At 43.0% G+C, this 18,222-nt stretch overlaps 1 protein-coding gene across 6 annotated transcripts in view; it reads left to right on the top strand.

Annotated features, from left to right (window-relative positions):
• The window catches only part of LOC135911390 (uncharacterized), a 149,268-nt gene that overhangs the window by 109,851 nt on the left and 21,195 nt on the right, over positions 1 to 18,222 (top strand). For all 6 annotated transcript variants that reach the window (XM_065443648.2, XM_065443646.2, XM_065443642.2 and 3 more), the window contains one exon: positions 12,007 to 12,330. In XM_065443648.2, the coding sequence (XP_065299720.1) occupies positions 12,007 to 12,330 (324 nt within the window). The remainder of the gene's footprint in view (positions 1 to 12,006; positions 12,331 to 18,222) is intronic.

The following is an 18,222-nucleotide window of genomic DNA, read 5'->3' as shown; positions in this document are numbered from 1 at the left end:
TATATATATATTAGTACGCTGTCAAAACTATGTAATGTTTAACTTGCCGACATAGTACATCAGATTGTAATGAAAAAAGAAGCATGAACTAGCAATATCTTTGACTTCACATCACCACTGATATCCATGCAGCGCGCGCCTTGACACCATGTACAACACAAGTGCAAGGTAATTTTGCACGCACGAGCAGCATGAAGTGTGCTTCTTTGGTGTGTCTTTTCGACTTTTGTTTGGTTGACCATGGCCCAACTATGTATATACTAAGCAGACTTGTGCAGTTGCATACTGAAATTTAGAGCTGGGCTTCTGATTGCGTTTTGTGGTGTTTGTTCGCATTTATTTATTTATTTATTTATTTATTTATTTATTTATACAATGCTGCAGGCCCAAATGAGGGCCCGAACAGGAGGGGCAGAATACATAAATATTTACCTATGCACGTAAATATTGTATACACACATGAAAAGAAAATACAAAAGCAATGCAACATATGCAAATATCATTGCAGAGTGCTTATAAAAATTTCCTGAGAAAAATGGTTTGGTGGTTTATTTTCAGACATATTTGTATTGCTTGTTTTCTGGAGCTCCTTTTCAAGTATCAGATATTTCTCCCTCGCTTCTTTTTTTTTGCAAGGTAGCATTATGTGTTTAGAGCATTCTGGTGTGACAAGCTGCATCAGCAAGTTGCTTGTCAAGATGAACATTCCATCTTGGGATTCTGCTTGCATATGTTTTCTTTTAGTATATATATATATTTTTAAAGTTAGCTAGGAAGTACTGGCTTTCTACCTTGAATCTCATTGCACCAGAAGCAGGTGCTGGCATGCAGGCCATACCCTTTTGGTCATTCACTAGTACATGGTATTACTACCTCCTACTAAATAGTTTCAATGTGTTTAAATGTAATTCTGGCATTGTGACTGGTACTCATTTTGTAAGTGTTAACACCCTTTTCCCATTACTTTTGTTTTATTGAAAATGAATTTTCAAGAATTTCTTTTTATAGAAGTTGCCTAGTATTTTTACATCCACGTTTCAACCTGTTTGTATACAGTTCAAACTTGCAATGAATATTTTCATACATGTGCCTGGCTGGGTGCCAATCATTTTCGTAATTAAGCTTTATCAATTGTGTAAATAAAATTTAACGTTGATATGACATTGCGGGTCTCACTTGTGTGCTTTACCTAGTGCTCACTTAACTCGCTCTTTTCATGTTGCCATTGCTTGATTTGTAATGATTTACAATGATAAAAATACAGATCTACGATGTTGTGAGCCCATTTTTCACATTTTGATGAGCGCTAGAACTATATATTATAAGATACCTCATGAGTGTTTCAATTTATATTTCAACATTTACGTGTTTGCGCATTAACACAATATTTGAAACAAGCTTCGCCAGGTACTGCTTACAACGGTGGTGACTGTGACAATAATGTGCCTCGGCAGATGTACCATCGAGGCCAAATGTGAACGGTGGAGCGTGTGCCGAAAGCATAACTAAAGACACAGTGCATGCCATTCGCCAGTCATTGTGCACATGAGTGGGCATGTGGGTCTTGCGCAGAGTGCAGCGCTCCTTGCCCTTCTGCAGTAAACGTCCCCCGTATTTTGTCTGTTATTTTCTCATCCTGCTGTGGCAGTGGCATTTCCACCTGGCAGTACACTTTTACGGTGACTAGCACCATCCCTGCATCTGTAGCATGATATAGCTGGCATGCGCCTAGTTTCTCATGCTTTGCTTTTGTTTCCACCATCAAATCTGCTATTGTCTAGTCGTAATTTGAATAGCACAAAAATGTATTACACTGGAGGAGTAGGAACACTGCTAGCTACCTTAACAGTAATCGCAGGTAGGAATGGTACTGCAGTGGCGGGATGAGAAAAGCTTCAAACAAACTACAGGTGACGTAATTGGAGTAGGAACAGCAGCCTCGCACTCCACATCGAAACCACACCCAGTGAACCATTTATGTCCCATAGCTGTCCATAGAACATCATATTTTAGACATTGCACACATCCTATAGATATATATTTCTCCAAACAACATTTCAAATACATACTATGGATAACCAAGTCCCATCCTTATCACATTGCTGTCACATTGAAAAGATCTCGCAGCTGCACATAAGTGACCTGTAATAGATGTTCTTTTTAGGGATGCAGGAGGACCATAGAACATTTAATGGATCTTTCCTGTTCACGCTATAATGAGCTGTATACCTGCAAGTGCCACAGCAGGTGTGCTATCAAATACAAATGAAGTGCGAACAGAAGAGTGCATGGCCGAAGCATAACTGAAAACACGGTGGATGGCGTTGGCTAGCCATCATTAAGGACATGCACGCGCATATGTTTTCGACGCAGAATGCGGGGCTGCTTGTCCTAGTGCGATTATGGCACCTTTATTTTGTGTGAAGGTTGTATTCTCACCCCGCCAATGCAGTACCATTCCTATCTGCGATTACTGTTAAAGTGGCTAGCACTGTTCTTGCTCCTGTAGTGCAATACATTTTTGGTGCTATTCAAATTATGATCGGACACTGGCAGCTTTGATGGTGGTAGCAAAAGCGACGCACATTAGGAAACCAGGTGCCTGCCAGCTATATGATGCTGCAGATGCAGCGATGATGCTAGCCACCATAACAGTGTACTGCCAGATGGGAATGGCACTGCTGCGGAGAGATGAGAAAAAACAAATTTCGGTCGAAATACAGGTGACGTTTACATTATGACGTTTAGTAGGGTGAGCAGCGCTGCACTTTGCACGAGAACCACATGCCCATGCACATGCACATGCACAATGAGTGTCCAACCACATGCACTGTACCTGTACTGTACTGTGCTGAGGCCTGCTAATTCCACAGATACCACTACTTTTGGCAAGTAGCTGGTGACCTTGTTTGAAATGTTGTTCATGTGTAAACATGTAAATGTCAAAATATCAATTCCAACACTCGTGAGGTATTCTTATCAGCAAAATCCTTAGATGGCTCATGGGTAGAAAAATCCAATGTCTGGCATGATGGCACCAAAATGGGGGGTTAAACCCTCGACCTTTGGTGTTAAATAGGGCAAAGTGAATTAAGGCAAAGTTAATTAACATAGTTAATTGAGACACTCGAACCCATGACCTTTGGTGGGAGTCGAAACCACTTGGGGATACGGGTGAACTAGCCATATCTCCAAGTAGGATTCCAATTGACCTCGCAAAGGTTGAGAGTGGAACCCTCAACCTTTAGTGGAAGTCGAAACCACTTGGGGATACGGGTGAACTAGCCATATCTCCAAGTAGGATTCCAATTGACCTCGCAAAGGTTGAGAGTGGAACCCTCAACCTTTGGTGGAAGTCGAAACCACTTGGGGATACGGGTGAACTAGCCATATCTCCTAGTAGGATTCCAATTGACATTGCAAAGGTTGAGAGTGGAACCCTCAACCTTTGGTGGAAGTCGAAACCACTTGGGGATACGGGTGAACTAGCCATATCTCCAAGTAGGATTCCAATTGACCTCGCAAAGGTTGAGAGTGGAACCCTCAACCTTTGGTGGAAGTCGAAACCACTTGGGTATACGGGTGAACTAGCCATATCTCCAAGTAGGATTCCAATTGACCTCGCAAAGGTTGAGAGTGGAACCCTCAACCTTTGGTGGAAGTCGAAACCACTTGGGGATACGGGTGAACTAGCCATATCTCCTAGTAGGATTCCAATTGACCTCGCAAAGGTTGAGAGTGGAACCCTCAACCTTTAGTGGAAGTCGAAACCACTTGGGGATACGGGTGAACTAGCCATATCTCCAAGTAGGATTCCAATTGACCTCGCAAAGGTTGAGAGTGGAACCCTCAACCTTTGGTGGAAGTCGAAACCACTTGGGGATACGGGTGAACTAGCCATATCTCCTAGTAGGATTCCAATTGACATTGCAAAGGTTGAGAGTGGAACCCTCAACCTTTGGTGGAAGTCGAAACCACTTGGGGATACGGGTGAACTAGCCATATCTCCAAGTAGGATTCCAATTGACCTCGCAAAGGTTGAGAGTGGAACCCTCAACCTTTGGTGGAAGTCGAAACCACTTGGGTATACGGGTGAACTAGCCATATCTCCAAGTAGGATTCCAATTGACCTCGCAAAGGTTGAGAGTGGAACCCTCAACCTTTGGTGGAAGTCGAAACCACTTGGGGATACGGGTGAACTAGCCATATCTCCAAGTAGGATTCCAGTTGACCTCGCAAAGGTTGAGAGTGGAACCCTCAACCTTTGGTGGAAGTCGAAACCACTTGGGGATACGGGTGAACTAGCCATATCTCCAAGTAGGATTCCAATTGACCTCGCAAAGGTTGAGAGTGGAACCCTCAACCTTTGGTGGAAGTCGAAACCATTTGGGTATACGGGTGAACTAGCCATATCTCCAAGTAGGATTCCAATTGACCTCGCAAAGGTTGAGAGTGGAACCTTCAACCTTTGGTGGAAGTCGAAACCACTTGGGGATATGGGTGAACTAGCCATATCTCCAAGTAGGATTCCAATTGACCTCGCAAAGGTTGAGAGTGGAACCCTCAACCTTTGGTGGAAGTCGAAACCACTTGGGGATACGGGTGAACTAGCCATATCTCCAAGTAGGATTCCAATTGACCTCGCAAAGGTTGAGAGTGGAACCCTCAACCTTTGGTGGAAGTCGAAACCACTTGGGGATACGGGTGAACTAGCCATATCTCCAATTAGGATTCCAATTGACCTCGCAAAGGTTGAGAGTGGAACCCTCAACCTTTGGTGAAAGTCGAAACCACTTGGGGATACGGGTGAACTAGCCATATCTCCAAGTAGGATTCCAATTGACCTCACAAAGGTTGAGAGTGGAACCCTCAACCTTTGGTGGAAGTCGAAACCATTTGGGTATACGGGTGAACTAGCCATATCTCCAAGTAGGATTCCAATTGACCTCGCAAAGGTTGAGAGTGGAACCCTCAACCTTTGGTGGAAGTCGAAACCACTTGGGGATATGGGTGAACTAGCCATATCTCCAAGTAGGATTCCAATTGACCTCGCAAAGGTTGAGAGTGGAACCCTCAACCTTTGGTGGAAGTCAAAACCACTTGCAATGGGGATACGGGTGAACTAGCCATATCTCCAAGTAGGATTCCAGTTGACCTCGCGAAGGTTGAGAGTGGAACCCTCAACCTTTGGTGGAAGTCAAAACCACTTGGGGATACGGGTGAACTAGCCATATCTCCAAGTAGGATTCCAGTTGACCTCGCAAAGCTTGAGAGTGGAACCCTCAACCTTTGGTGGAAGTCGAAACCACTTGGGGATACGGGTGAACTAGCCATATCTCCAAGTAGGATTCCAATTGACCTCGCAAAGGTTGAGAGTGGAACCCTCAACCTTTGGTGGAAGTCGAAACCACTTGGGGATACGGGTGAACTAGCCATATCTCCAAGTAGGATTCCAATTGACCTCGCCAAGGTTGAGAGTGGAACCCTCAACCTTTTGTGGAAGTCGAAACCACTTGGGGATACGGGTGCACTAGCCATATCTCCAAGTAGGATTCCAGTTGACCTCGCGAAGGTTGAGAGTGGAACCCTCAACCTTTGGTGGAAGTCAAACACATGACTTTTGGTGTTAATGCAAAGTTAATTAAGACACTCCAGCCCACAACCACACATGGAGATATGGACGAACCGGCCATATCTCCAAGTTTCTCCAAGGATTCTAGTTAATATGGGGAAGGTCAAATCAAATCAAGCTTTATTTCCTTTTGAGAGAGGAGGATGCGGGTCTAAAAGCCATGATTATGGCTTGACAGAGGTCCCTGCCCCCTTATGTTTGGCCTGACAGTGTACATAGAAGATATACAACTGATTACATTGCACATAACATAGAACATATATTTGTTTTTGGAATAAAAATAAAATGCAAGCATGAATACATGTCAGAATACAGAAAAAAATTAAACAAACTTCCCTAACACAACTAGTATAATAATATAAATTCAACCACTATATAGTTTATGATATCACATAAATAATAGATGTTATGTCTTATATTTATCATTTAGACATTGTCGATAAGAAATGTCTGATCTCATTGTTTGAGTAACAGAATGGGTCAAATGATTCTTGATGCAACCTATTTAATAAACGCAGGAGGAGGGTATAGGATAAAGATTCTATATAATAGTTAGCTCGTGGGATTGGTACAAACCATAATTCTTTGTTTCTCGTGTGGAGTATACTTTTATTTGCACGTAGGTTTTCAAGGTCAGTTATGTATGTATTGTTGTGCTTGATGGACATTTTATAACACAGCAATAATCTATCATCATATAGTTGATGCACAGGAGAAATATGACATTGTACAAACAACTCTTTAATGTGCTCATTATAAGGTAAATTTGCAATACATTTATAGCTTTCTTTTGTAGTAGATGTATTTTAACCTTGTTAGTAATACCTGTTGTACCCCCATACAAGATGACAATACTGAAGCAAGGAAAGCTCCAATGAACTGCAGAGTAAAAATTTAATTTTTACAGGGAGTATATTTCTTAGTCTAGTAATTGTAGCAACTGCTGAAGAAACTTTAGAACAGAGGTACTCTACATGTTTGTTCCAAGTTAAATCTCTTGAGAAGAAAACACCCAGGATTTTAATATTATCAACAACTTGTATTTTATCATTACCCAAGCTTATATTATGTAATCTGGGGATAGTTTTGCCCTTAGGTGTATTTAGGACAACTTTTGTTTTACTAGAGTTTAGTTTAAGGATATTGGCATCAGCCCAATTTTTTATTTTTGCCAGTGCACAATTGGTTTTGCGTTCAATATCAGCTGTCGACATACCCGTAATAAAAACAGACATGTCATCGGCATAAGAAATAAATGGGCATCTTCATAGCAGAATACAGTGTTATTTACATAAACTGAAAATTAGCGGCCCCAAAATGCTGCCTTGAGGTAGTACTCCAGCAAGTATTGACTGTAAGGATGATCTGTTATTGCTTACATCGATATATGAGTTCTTTGGGCAAGGTACGATTTCAGTAGATCGTTTGCTATTCCACATATTCCATATTGTTTAAGCTTAGAAAGGAGAATAGAATGACTTATTGTGTCGAAAGCCTTCGAGAAGTCTATATATATATATACCTAAAACATACAGTCTGGTACTGAAGGCCTGTACAATTATTTCTTTCTGAGCCAAAAGTGCTGTTTCAGGAGACCTGTGTTTCCTGAAACTGTGTTGGAAGTCATGCAGCAATTTGTGGCCAGTAAGATATGTGGGGATTCTAATATACATAATTTTTTCCATACTTTTAGATAATACAGACAAAATTGAGATTGGATAGTAGTTGTTAATAACTTCCCTATTGCCACCTTTAAACACTGGTATAACTCTGGTCGAGAGTCGAACCCACTACCTTTGGTGGTAATCAAGGTGAAGTTAGTTAAGATAGTGTTAAGTCATTTGAACCCACAACATTAAGTGTTAATTTTTAGGGCAAATTACGGCACCCTTATTAAAGGTAGAGTTAATTAGGGCACTGGAACCTTCAACCTTTGGTGGAGGTCGAACCCACGAACGTTTGTGTTAATTAGGACAAAGTTAAGTAAGCACTCAAGCCCACCACCTTTGGTGGGAGAAAACAATAGAAAATGCATTCGAATAAGAATGACAGGGAATTTAATGAATGTCTTGAGGGCGTAGGCTTTCGCCTTCGTCCTATTTTAGCGTATGCTAAAGTGACTCAACTTTTATATATAGTCTTAGCGCTCTCCAAAATGTGAAAACGGCTCACGACATCGTTGATCTGTATTTTGATCATTATGAATTATTACAAATCCAGCAATGACTACAAGAAAAAGGCAAGCTCAGTAAGCACTGTGTAAAGCACACAAGTGAGTCTCACAATGTCATATCAAAGTTACTTTTTATTTATACAATTGATGAAGCTTTATTGCAAAAATGATTGGCACCCAGCCAGGCACATGTATGAAAATATTCATTGCAAGTTCTAGCTGTATAAAACAGGTTAAACGTGGGAAAAAACAAAGAACTTCAACAAAAAAATTCTTGAAAATTCAACTTCAATAAAACAAAAGTAATGGGAAAAGGGGGTCAACACTCACAAAATGAGTAGCAGTCACAATGCCACAATTACATTTAATACACAGTGAAACTTTTAAGTAGAAGGTAGTAATACCATGTACTAATGAATGACCAAAAGGGTATGGCCTGCATGCCAGCAACTGCTTCTGGGGCCACGATATTCTCTTGAATCTGTTGAATTCTCTTGAATAGAAAGACAGCACTTTCTAACTTTCTGTTAAAATGTATGCTAAAAGAAAATCCACACAAGCAGAATGCCGAGATGAAATGTTCATCTTGGTAGGCAACTTGCTCGAGCGCCTTGTCACCCCACGAAAGTGCCAAACACATAACACTGCCAGATACTTAGAAATAAGCATTGCAAATGAGAAAGATCTCTGACACTTACTTCAAGAGGAGCGTAGAAACCAAGTGATACAAAAGTGTCTGAAAATGAACTACCAAAACGTTGCCCTCAGGACATTGCTGTAAGCGCTCCGCAAGGCAAACTAATGGGCCACAAATAGCAGTCAGAAGCGCAGCTCTAAATTTTGAGTACGCAATTGTACAGTTCTGTACCTGGGCCATGGTCAACTGAATAAAAGTCAGACACACCAATGAAGGAAACTTCATGCTGCTTGAGTGCAGTAAATTACCCTGCACTCGTGTCTGCGTGCTGATTTGATATCCGTGGCTATGTGAAGTGAAAGATATTGCGAGTGCAAGCTTTTTTCTTTTTAATCTGTCCAAATATATCAGAAAGTTAATGATTACATATTTTTAACACTGTACTAATAGGTATAACTGAAAAAGAAAGTGTTTATGTATGAGAGAGAGAGAGAGAGAACAACTTTAGTAAATATGCCTGCAGAGTCGGTTAGGCTCCCTCCACGCAGGGAGGGCAAGCTTCTACCGCGACGCGGCCACTACGTCAGTCTCGTGCGTTTTGCACCTCGAGGTCTTGGTTCCTCGCTACTTCCGCGGATCCGAGAGGGCCGCCACCCCCTTCCTGGGGGTGCTGCCCCCCTTCTCCTCGGTTTCGCAAGGTCGCTGCCTCTCTAGAGCTGTCGAGACCTGCTGGACGGCCTTTAGTTGTGTATCTTGGTCATAGGTCCTCGTTGCAGCCTCTAGCTGCAGCGAGATCGTCGTCTTCTGACAGGCTTCTCGTGGATTTATACTACAGTCCCAAAGGATGTGAGCCGCGGTGGCTCTCTCCTTAGCGCACAGTCTACACACGTCACTCGCGTACACGCTCGGACACACGTGCTTAGCTAGCACCGGGGTGAGCAGGGACCCCGTCTGTAATTGCCTGTATAACACTGCCTCCTCCCGTGTAAGCCCCGGGTGCGGTGGCGGCAAAGTTTTGGCTTTTCACACATGGTATCCAGCAGTGCATGCAGAGTTCATGCAAAATTGCTACTCATAACCACGTTACAAAAAAAAATAAACACAGTAATAATTAACCGAAATTCTGGGCTTCAATACTTAAGCTTGAATCTTTCCAAAATGAAGAGGATATTACGCCATTCAAGAACACATTCTCCCTCTTGTAGAGTCTACAATATGCACATGATGACGAAAAACAAAGTAAATGCCCCGCCACAGTGCTGCAACAGACAACAGCATGATTTTTCCTCTCCCAGCATCTTATTGTTAGGCATTTAGAGACAATTTGCCTGTATCTCTGTAGCATGGCGTGTGCATCTAGATGCAACACACTATGTACTATCAATGCATGGGAGCTTTGGATGTGCAAGAGATGTCCAAATCACAAAGACATTCGACGTCCTTTGGATGACCCTTGGCTGCCATGTACTAGTGGAACATATTATAAATGTGAACTAGACGTCATTAAATGTCTTGGATATTTGGTCTTTTGTGGTACTTCCAATGGATATTTGTGGTATGCTGGGCATGCATGTGCATGTTTATATGTACATTGATGCTGTCGGACGCCGCACACTGTGCTTTCAGTTATGCCTGAGCCACATGCTCTGCTGTTGCCATTTTATTTGTATTCCATAGTGCATCCGCTGTGGCAGTTGCAGGTGTGCAACTCATCATAGTGTGAACAGGAAAGACAGATTACATGTTCTATGGACCTCCTGCATCCCTAAAAGAACATCTATAAGAGCTCACTTATGTCGAGCTGCGATATCCTTTCAACGTTGCAGCAGCGTGATCCGAATGGGACTTAAAGTATCCATGCTACGTAATTCTAATGTTGTTTGGAGAAATATAAATATCTGCAGGATGTGTGCGATGTCTAAAATGTGGTGTTCTATGGACATCTATGGGACATAAATAATTATCTGGGGTAGTACTTGAATAGGGAAATTTGAGTTGGCCCTGTAGTGATGCTTTCTCTTAAATACCCAATTTAAATATCCTATTGAATTGTTTGTGTTGTGAGATATTATTCGAGTCTATTGACAATGGCTACTGAGTGGCCATGGCAAAGAGTTGCTGAGGTTCAGGTCACATGGGCTTGATTTCTATGGTAGATGTGTTCTAAAGACTTGAATGCATAACATCAACTTGTACGACTCATTCTTTATTGGGCCTTCCACTAAAGCAGCCAGTGCATTGCTTTTGGATGCTAAACCCCTACAATCAATCAATCTATATTTAGAACCAGTCCATGCTATTGGCATGAATCATGTTTCCTGCTTTGTTTCTTTACTAGGGAAACCTCTGAGCAGCTGGGCCAGAAACATACAATTGTTTTGTGCTGTGCTTTGTGGCATGTCTTGCTAATAGAGTAACCTGCAGAATACTGCTCTGATGCAGGCCCACCGGTCACCATATGTAAAGATCACCTGCTAGGCCTCAACTGCATCACTCTAATACTGTATCTCTGAGTATAACCGTACCAGTAACGGAGCATTCTCAATAAAATGTTTCTGTAGCATTTGTGGGGTCTGATGTGGGGATTCTCACACCGTACTCTTGGGACAAAGGAACGCCAACACACTAGTGCAAACAATCACAAGGGCATTTATTGCACCTTTCATACATCAATGCCTGCTAGCCGAGTTGCTATCCACAAAACATGCCGATGGGCGCGCGACAAATCTAGAAGTCCGACTCACCGCGTCCTCGCGAGCGAATATGTTCGCCCCATGCTGGATCCCAACGCCTGGTCGTTCGCGTGTATAGTCACGCGAATCGTGGCGCGTTCGAAGCCGGCCACGCGAGGCGGTCTCGCAGATGCATTGGTCGCCGCGCGCTCGCGGGAGACGTCCCCCGCCGCGCGCCGACCCGCCGGGAAAGAGCCGCGCTGCACGTGCGGCACGCCCGTCCCGCTCACTGCCTCGAACCCAAGAGAGAGCGAGCGCCTTCCTTTCGGCGCCCAAGTAACCTCGCGGCGTTAGCAGCGCAACACTCTCGCCATCTCTCGGACTGCGCCTGTACCATTCGACCGCCGCATGTGCGGCGAAGCCGCACTACAGGAGACGCGCTATGCGGGAAAAACATCAGGGGAGGCGCGAGGATCGCACATCCCCACACATTCAGCATTGTTTAGTACACTTAGTCGCTACATGTTTTTTATTTGGGTGATTTCCTGCAAAACATATGCAGTAAAAGATCGGCAAATGTGGCATGAAATAAGTGCATGCAGTCTTGCATGATGCAGGTGCCACATTCTTGTCCTACAGAAGCAGATTACTTAAAAGTACTTGCCTGCATTTTCTCAAAATTGCATGCAACTGTAACAGCATCGTCAGCCTATGCAAGACGTGCAGGCCTCTGTGCTAAAATACAGTAAAAGGACTGACAGCCTGGCTAGTTGGTCTGTCCTGCATTTGCCCTCGTCTGTTCCCCTGTGTGTCTTAAAATTTTTTTTTGCACTAATAGCAATAACTTTACTCGTGAGAGAAAAAAATAATCTGCTTTTGATATCTCCATAAGGTGAGTGACCGCGTGTTCCTGGAGGGCCTGCTGAGTGGATGCCGCGAGTTGTTCGCAATGCGAGAGGAGCTGATGGCCCCACTCAAGCCATCGACGGACGTGGCAGTCCGCTGGAAGCCGTACGTCTCCTTTTTGGCCCAGCTTTTGGTGGCATTCGTGTCATCGGACGGCGACGGTGCCACTGCGGCCTGTGACACTGTCGAGACCAGAGATGGCAAGAGGTCGGTTGTCATCTCAAAAAATACTGTGCGATCCCTGGCAATTCTGCTGGACTGCTGCTTCCGTGTCATTCTGCGCCCACCATCCCTGGACAGCTTTGACCAGGCAAGAAATTGTTCGCCCCCATTGTTCACTAGTTAAAGGGACACTAAATAAAATATTAAGTCCCACTGGATTGAAAGAGTAGGCGTTCATAATAGCAAATTTCTCATTAGTAGTGAGAACAGAGTTTTTAATGGCAAACATGAAAAATTGGAGAGGCGCCGCCTGTTATGGACCATGGTGACGTGGTGACAGTGAAGAAACAGCAGCGAAACTCTGAAAAACAACTAACTTTTTAATGAGCGAACCTGTGTACACAAAAGCAAGTTGCACTCGAAGCACAACGATAATGGCAAACAGACAAGTACACATGTCACTGTGGTAGCTCTCATGCAATGTCAGCACTGGAAGATTCAGAGAGAGCAGCATAGAGGGAGCTCACGTGGAAATTACGTCAATTGGTTCTGGCACAGGCAGTTCAAATTGAGAAGCAGCAGCAGGACCTTCGTCTGCAATTTTCTACGCATTAAGGTTACATATTTGCTTAAACAAAATGAAAATAGGATTTTAGACAAGCAATCTATCGATCTAGCTTGACCTAATGTTTTACTTTCGTGTCCCCTTGGAAGAAACTGCACACTTCTACTTTAGGAATTCAAGAATGCGAAGCAGACACCGATAATTAACGCATAAGACTGGGAGGGTGTCATCTGGTCAGTACAACGTATCAAAGCACAGTGTATCAAACCACAACGTATACAACGCACAGCGTATCATTCTTGATATGCCGAGTTCGTTACCTGAAAATTCTGATTTGGGCATGAGAAGCTTAATGCAAAGCCCATAGTAGCATTTTTGATACGTTGGAGTGAAGTTTCAGTTGAGAATAATTCAAAAACGAATTAATAATGAAATAATTATTTATTAGACAATTATTTATAGCAAAAATAATAATTCTAATTTTTTGGTATGAATGTGGAATTGCCTTTGAGCTTTGCGGTGTTACAGGGAAGACAGAAGCACTAAATCGCTTTATGCTGACCAGCATTTTTTCAACATTGTCGTTTCGTTATTTGGAGGTGAGGGGTTCATTGATAGAAGCAAAACTGAAGGACAAACCTTGTATTGTTCAAGTTTCGCTTTAGGACCCCTGCACCGGTATGCCAGTTCGACATCGGGGATTACTGAAGTGCTTTCTTGTATTTGGGCTGTTCTGGTATGCATTGAAAATTTACAGACCTTGCCAATTTCACTCACTTCAGTAGGACTTGTTGGTCCGTTTGGTGCAGGTTCGTCTTAGTAGAAATGGTGCAGAAAAAGGCAACTCATAAGATTAGATGATAGGGCATGGCACCTGCCCTGGCGTCTTCTTTCGTGCTATTTCTTTTTAGTCTTTTGCTTCTTTAGAGTGCAGCATAGCCCGTCTTTATCAGTGAATAAACTATAAACCCAAGCAATGCCCTCAATATCGCTGATGTGGGGGCGAGCCAGTGCGAGAACTTCCATCTGGCGTTGTCACCCGTCTTTCATTCTTGTCTTTTGTGGCTTGTCCCACCTTCCTCTCACGTTAACAAATACTTTTTTTGGTATTGTAGAAGCATAATTTACTGATTTAGCTCAACTTAATTTTGCTAATGCAGCTCATCCTGTTTTTCTCTTGAGTGTTCTTTTAGTGACCAGGCACAGTAGCACAGACAGATGTCTTCACATTCAATATGCTGTTGCATACCTGCTAATTCTCGGAAATTGTTCGTAAGGATAACAAATTTTTGGCTAGTTCTACGATTCTACAAATGTTCCGTCAAGTTTTATAAAAAAATATTTTGTTTGCAAAAATATATTAATGGTGTTGAAGGATAGGGCAAGCATAATTGAAGAAATTAAATGCACACAAGAAACTGCAATCAGGGATGGAGGTGCTGCGCCAATACACTAATTTCGAATGAAGTTGCCAAAAATTTTGCAGGATGTGCATGTCCATTGGCAACCACGCAGCCATAGACATGCGTTGGCTAGTGCTTATCCCTGCAATCCAAGCCTAAGCAATGTGTTTCAGTGTTGCGCCTTCGGAATGTTGGTGTCTTTGGTGGCCTAATTGTAACTAGGCCATAAGAACATTATAACCGTTTTACCCTACAATATGCATTGCGAAGGTTTAGTAAGAGTGTTGCGCGTTTGCGCATATGCGGATCAGCTAAAGATGAGTTGAACTGGCCCTCATTTATTGTGGCATTCAGGAAGTAAAGCCGCACTGAATGAATATGGTCAAACAGTCTGCTCAGGGTGTATGTCATCAGTTTCGTTATAAATTTTGGCACTCAGTTTTGCACCCTATGGGTACATCTGCATCAATTAATGGGTAAACGCTGTGCATGTGACATTCTAAATATTTTGCATGTGCACCACGTCCACTTACCGGGTTGACAGTGCACAACACCAACAAATGACTTGCTCGCTTTCATGAAGCTTCTTGGTCACAAATATCCAATGGCAACTGCAATCGTCATTCAAATTTTCACTCAGGCTGTACTATGTTCTGCCCGGCCACACCACACAAAATCAGGCTCTTGCCACCGCAAAAGCAAGCCAAGGATGTAAAGTTTCAAAATGAGTCAATCTTAGTTGAAATTGTGATCATAATTAGATGCTCAGCAAAACCGCTAACCTCCGAATTTGTGTTTGCGACAACAAGGTCCACGACGCGATTTGCGTAGATCGAGTCCAAAAATTTTGATAAACCTTTGTTTGGCAAACAAAATGTCATTTGCCGTTGTACTTTGTTTATGGAGCCTGTGGCGGAACCGCAAAGAAGCCCAAGTGATCGAGCTTATTCAAAATATTGGGACGAGAATACAGACCTGAAAGCCAGTAAACATTTTTAGCCCGTTATTATTTTCAAAAATATCTTGAAGCTTTTCCTCGGCAAGCGATGTGAAATACTGGTAAACATCCAATGACCAGTGCGTCACTTCACATTTATTCTGCGGTATTCTGCTATCGTAACTGAAAGTTTCCAAGAAATAAAAGTCACCTGAGGGCTCTACGTGAACTGTGTTCACTGAACCTTGATGAGTGTTGTTCATGGTGGCCACTGTGAATATTTCTCATTCATGCAACAGTAACATTCAGCAACATGCGCATGTGGTGTGTGTTGCTTCACTATGTCCTGCGTGTTTATAGCCCCCCGAGTTTTTGGAACAATGCATTACCAACTAGCCCACCTATTTATTCTTTTGAAATGTGTTTAATTAGCAAAATTTATAAATCTAACTAATCGATAAGATGTCAATGAAAAAGTTGTAGATGACATTTGCAAATGATTGATAACAGCATTTAAAGCCACCTAGCATTCGTGAAGAAACTGCTATGGTGGCGTAGTAGCATGGTGTTTTGCTGCTGAGCCCGAGGTTGCAGGATCAAATCCCGGCTGCAACTGCCACATTTCGATGGGGCCGAAATGTGAAAAACACCTGTGTGCTGTGCATTGGGTGCACGGTAAAGAGCCTCAGGTGGTCAAAATTAACCCGGAGTCCCACGCTATGGCATGCCTCATAATCATATCGTGGTTTTGGTACACTAAAACCCCCTGAGCTTATTTAGTTTGTTAAGACTTTTTATAACGAGAAAGAAAGCTCGTGAAATAAATTTTATAACAATTTTTAAAAAGTAAACTGCTGCGCACGCCAAGGATTATTACATCAATTATCTTTACGCAAACCTCATCAAATAGGGGCACTGGAAATGAGCAGCAGTGCCTTTTTCTCGTTGCGTTAGAGCTTCATCAGCAGTTTTTGGTGCATATTTTTGGTCCCTATCAGAAGCAGAGTAGCACGATCTTGTAACGGTCCGATATTTCAGCCATTACAAGACTGTAGCCCAGGTTTGCACATTCGTAGTATACACAATGTACTGATGATGACGTTTACATCTGAGCCCACTTATATTACTGGTGCGAGGACACATTGTCACGTGAATTCCCCCCCCCCCGGGAAAGAAATATCAAACAAGACCTAGGTTGCTATATACACTGCTAGTATTAGTAATTTCCCGACCTATTCTACAACCTTTGCATTGGCGCATTGTTAAATAAGGTAATAAGTGTTAGTTAATTAAGATGAAATATTAGTTGCTTGTTCACAATAAAAAAAAAACTCGACTAGCATTAACACTAGCCTATCAACAAGGTCAGCGGTGGCGTAGAGGTAGAGCATCCGCCTTGTGTGCAAGAGGACCGTGGTTCGAATCCCGGTGCCGCGCAATTTTCTACCCAATTAAAAAAATATCCGCGTCTTGATAAAATTGCATAAACAGGCCTGGAGTGCGGCCTGATCCCGGTGACCAGAACCGGTAACGCACTTCCTCACCAGAGCAGGATTGGCCACCCTGGTGCAGTACTTGACCACAATCTCCTATATGAACACAACAATCAAACCCCGGCCGTCAGTCACCAGCAGCTGCGAAGCAACTGACCACGGAGGCGGTCAGACCTTGTAACGCAGCAGAGGCTGCTAAGAATACCTGGTTCCGAACAGGCCGCCATTGGAATCTGAACCTGGCAACGTTTAACGGTAGAATGTTATTTAGTAAGGTGAGTCTAGCATTGCTATTGGAGGAATTAGAGGGCGGTAAATGGTATATAATAGGGCTCAGTGAAGTTAGGAGGATGAAAGAAGCATATACAGTGCTAAAAAGTGGGCACGTTCTGTGCTACGGGGGCTTAGCTGAGAGACGAGAACTAGGAGTCGGATTCCTGATTAATAAGGATATAGCTAGTAACATACATGAATTCTATAGCATTAACGAGAGGGTGGCAGGTGTTGTTGTGAAATTTAATAAGAGGTAGAAATTGAAGGTCGTACAGGTCTACGCCCCTAGGTACATCCAGTCATGATGACCAGGAAGTCGAAAGCTTCTGTGAAAACGTGGAATTGGCGATGGGTAAAGTCAAAACAAAATACATTCTACTGATGGGCGACTTCAATGCCAGGGTAGGCAAGAAGCAAGGTGAAGACAAGTCAGGGGGGGGAATATGGCATAGGCTCTAGGAATAGCAGGGGAGCGTTATTAGTAGAGTTTGCAGAACAGAATAATATGAGGATAATGAATACCTTCTTCCGCAAGCGCGATAGCCGAAAGTGGACGGGGAGGAGCCCGAATGGCGAGACTAGAAATAAAATAGACGTTATGCTCTGCGCTAACCCTGGCATCATACAGGATGCGGACGTGTTCGGCAAGGTGCGCTGCAGTGACCACAGGATGGTAAGAACTCGAATTAGCCTAGACCTGAAGAGGGAGCGGAAGAAACTGGTACATAAGAAGCCGGTCAATGAGTTAGCAGTAAGAGGGAAAATAGAAGAATTCCGGATCAAGCTACAGAACAGGTATTCGGCCTTAACTCAGGAAGAGAATCTTAGTGTTGAAGATATGAACGACAATCTTATGGGTATCATTAAGGAGTGTGCAATAGAAGTCGGTGGTAACTTCGTTAGACAGGATGCCAGTAAGCTATCGCAGGAGACGAAAGTTCTGATAAAAAAATGCCAATGTATGATAGCCTCTAACCCTACAGCTAGAATAGAACTGGCAGAAATTTCCAAGTTAATCAACAAGTGTAACGCTGCTGACATAAGGAAGTATAATATGGATAGAATTGAACATGCTCTCGGGAACGGAGGCAGCCTAAAAGCAATGAAGAAGAAACTAGAAATAGGCAAGAATCACATGCCGGCAATATCATTACTAATATGGATGAGATAGTTCAAGTGGCTGAGGAGATCTATAGAGATTTATACAGTACCAGTGGCATCCACGTCACTAATGGAAGAGAGAATAGTCTAGAGGAATTTGAAATTCCACAAGTAACGTTGGAAGAAGTAAAGAAAGCCTTGGGAGCTATGCAAAGGGGGAAGGCAGCTGGGGAGGATCAGGTAAGAGCAGATTTGTTGAAGGATGGTG

This window comes from Dermacentor albipictus, unplaced genomic scaffold, assembly GCF_038994185.2.
Source record: "Dermacentor albipictus isolate Rhodes 1998 colony unplaced genomic scaffold, USDA_Dalb.pri_finalv2 scaffold_11, whole genome shotgun sequence".
In the NCBI taxonomy this organism is placed as follows: domain Eukaryota; kingdom Metazoa; phylum Arthropoda; class Arachnida; order Ixodida; family Ixodidae; genus Dermacentor; species Dermacentor albipictus.
This window is presented reverse-complemented; position numbering and strand designations above follow the sequence as displayed.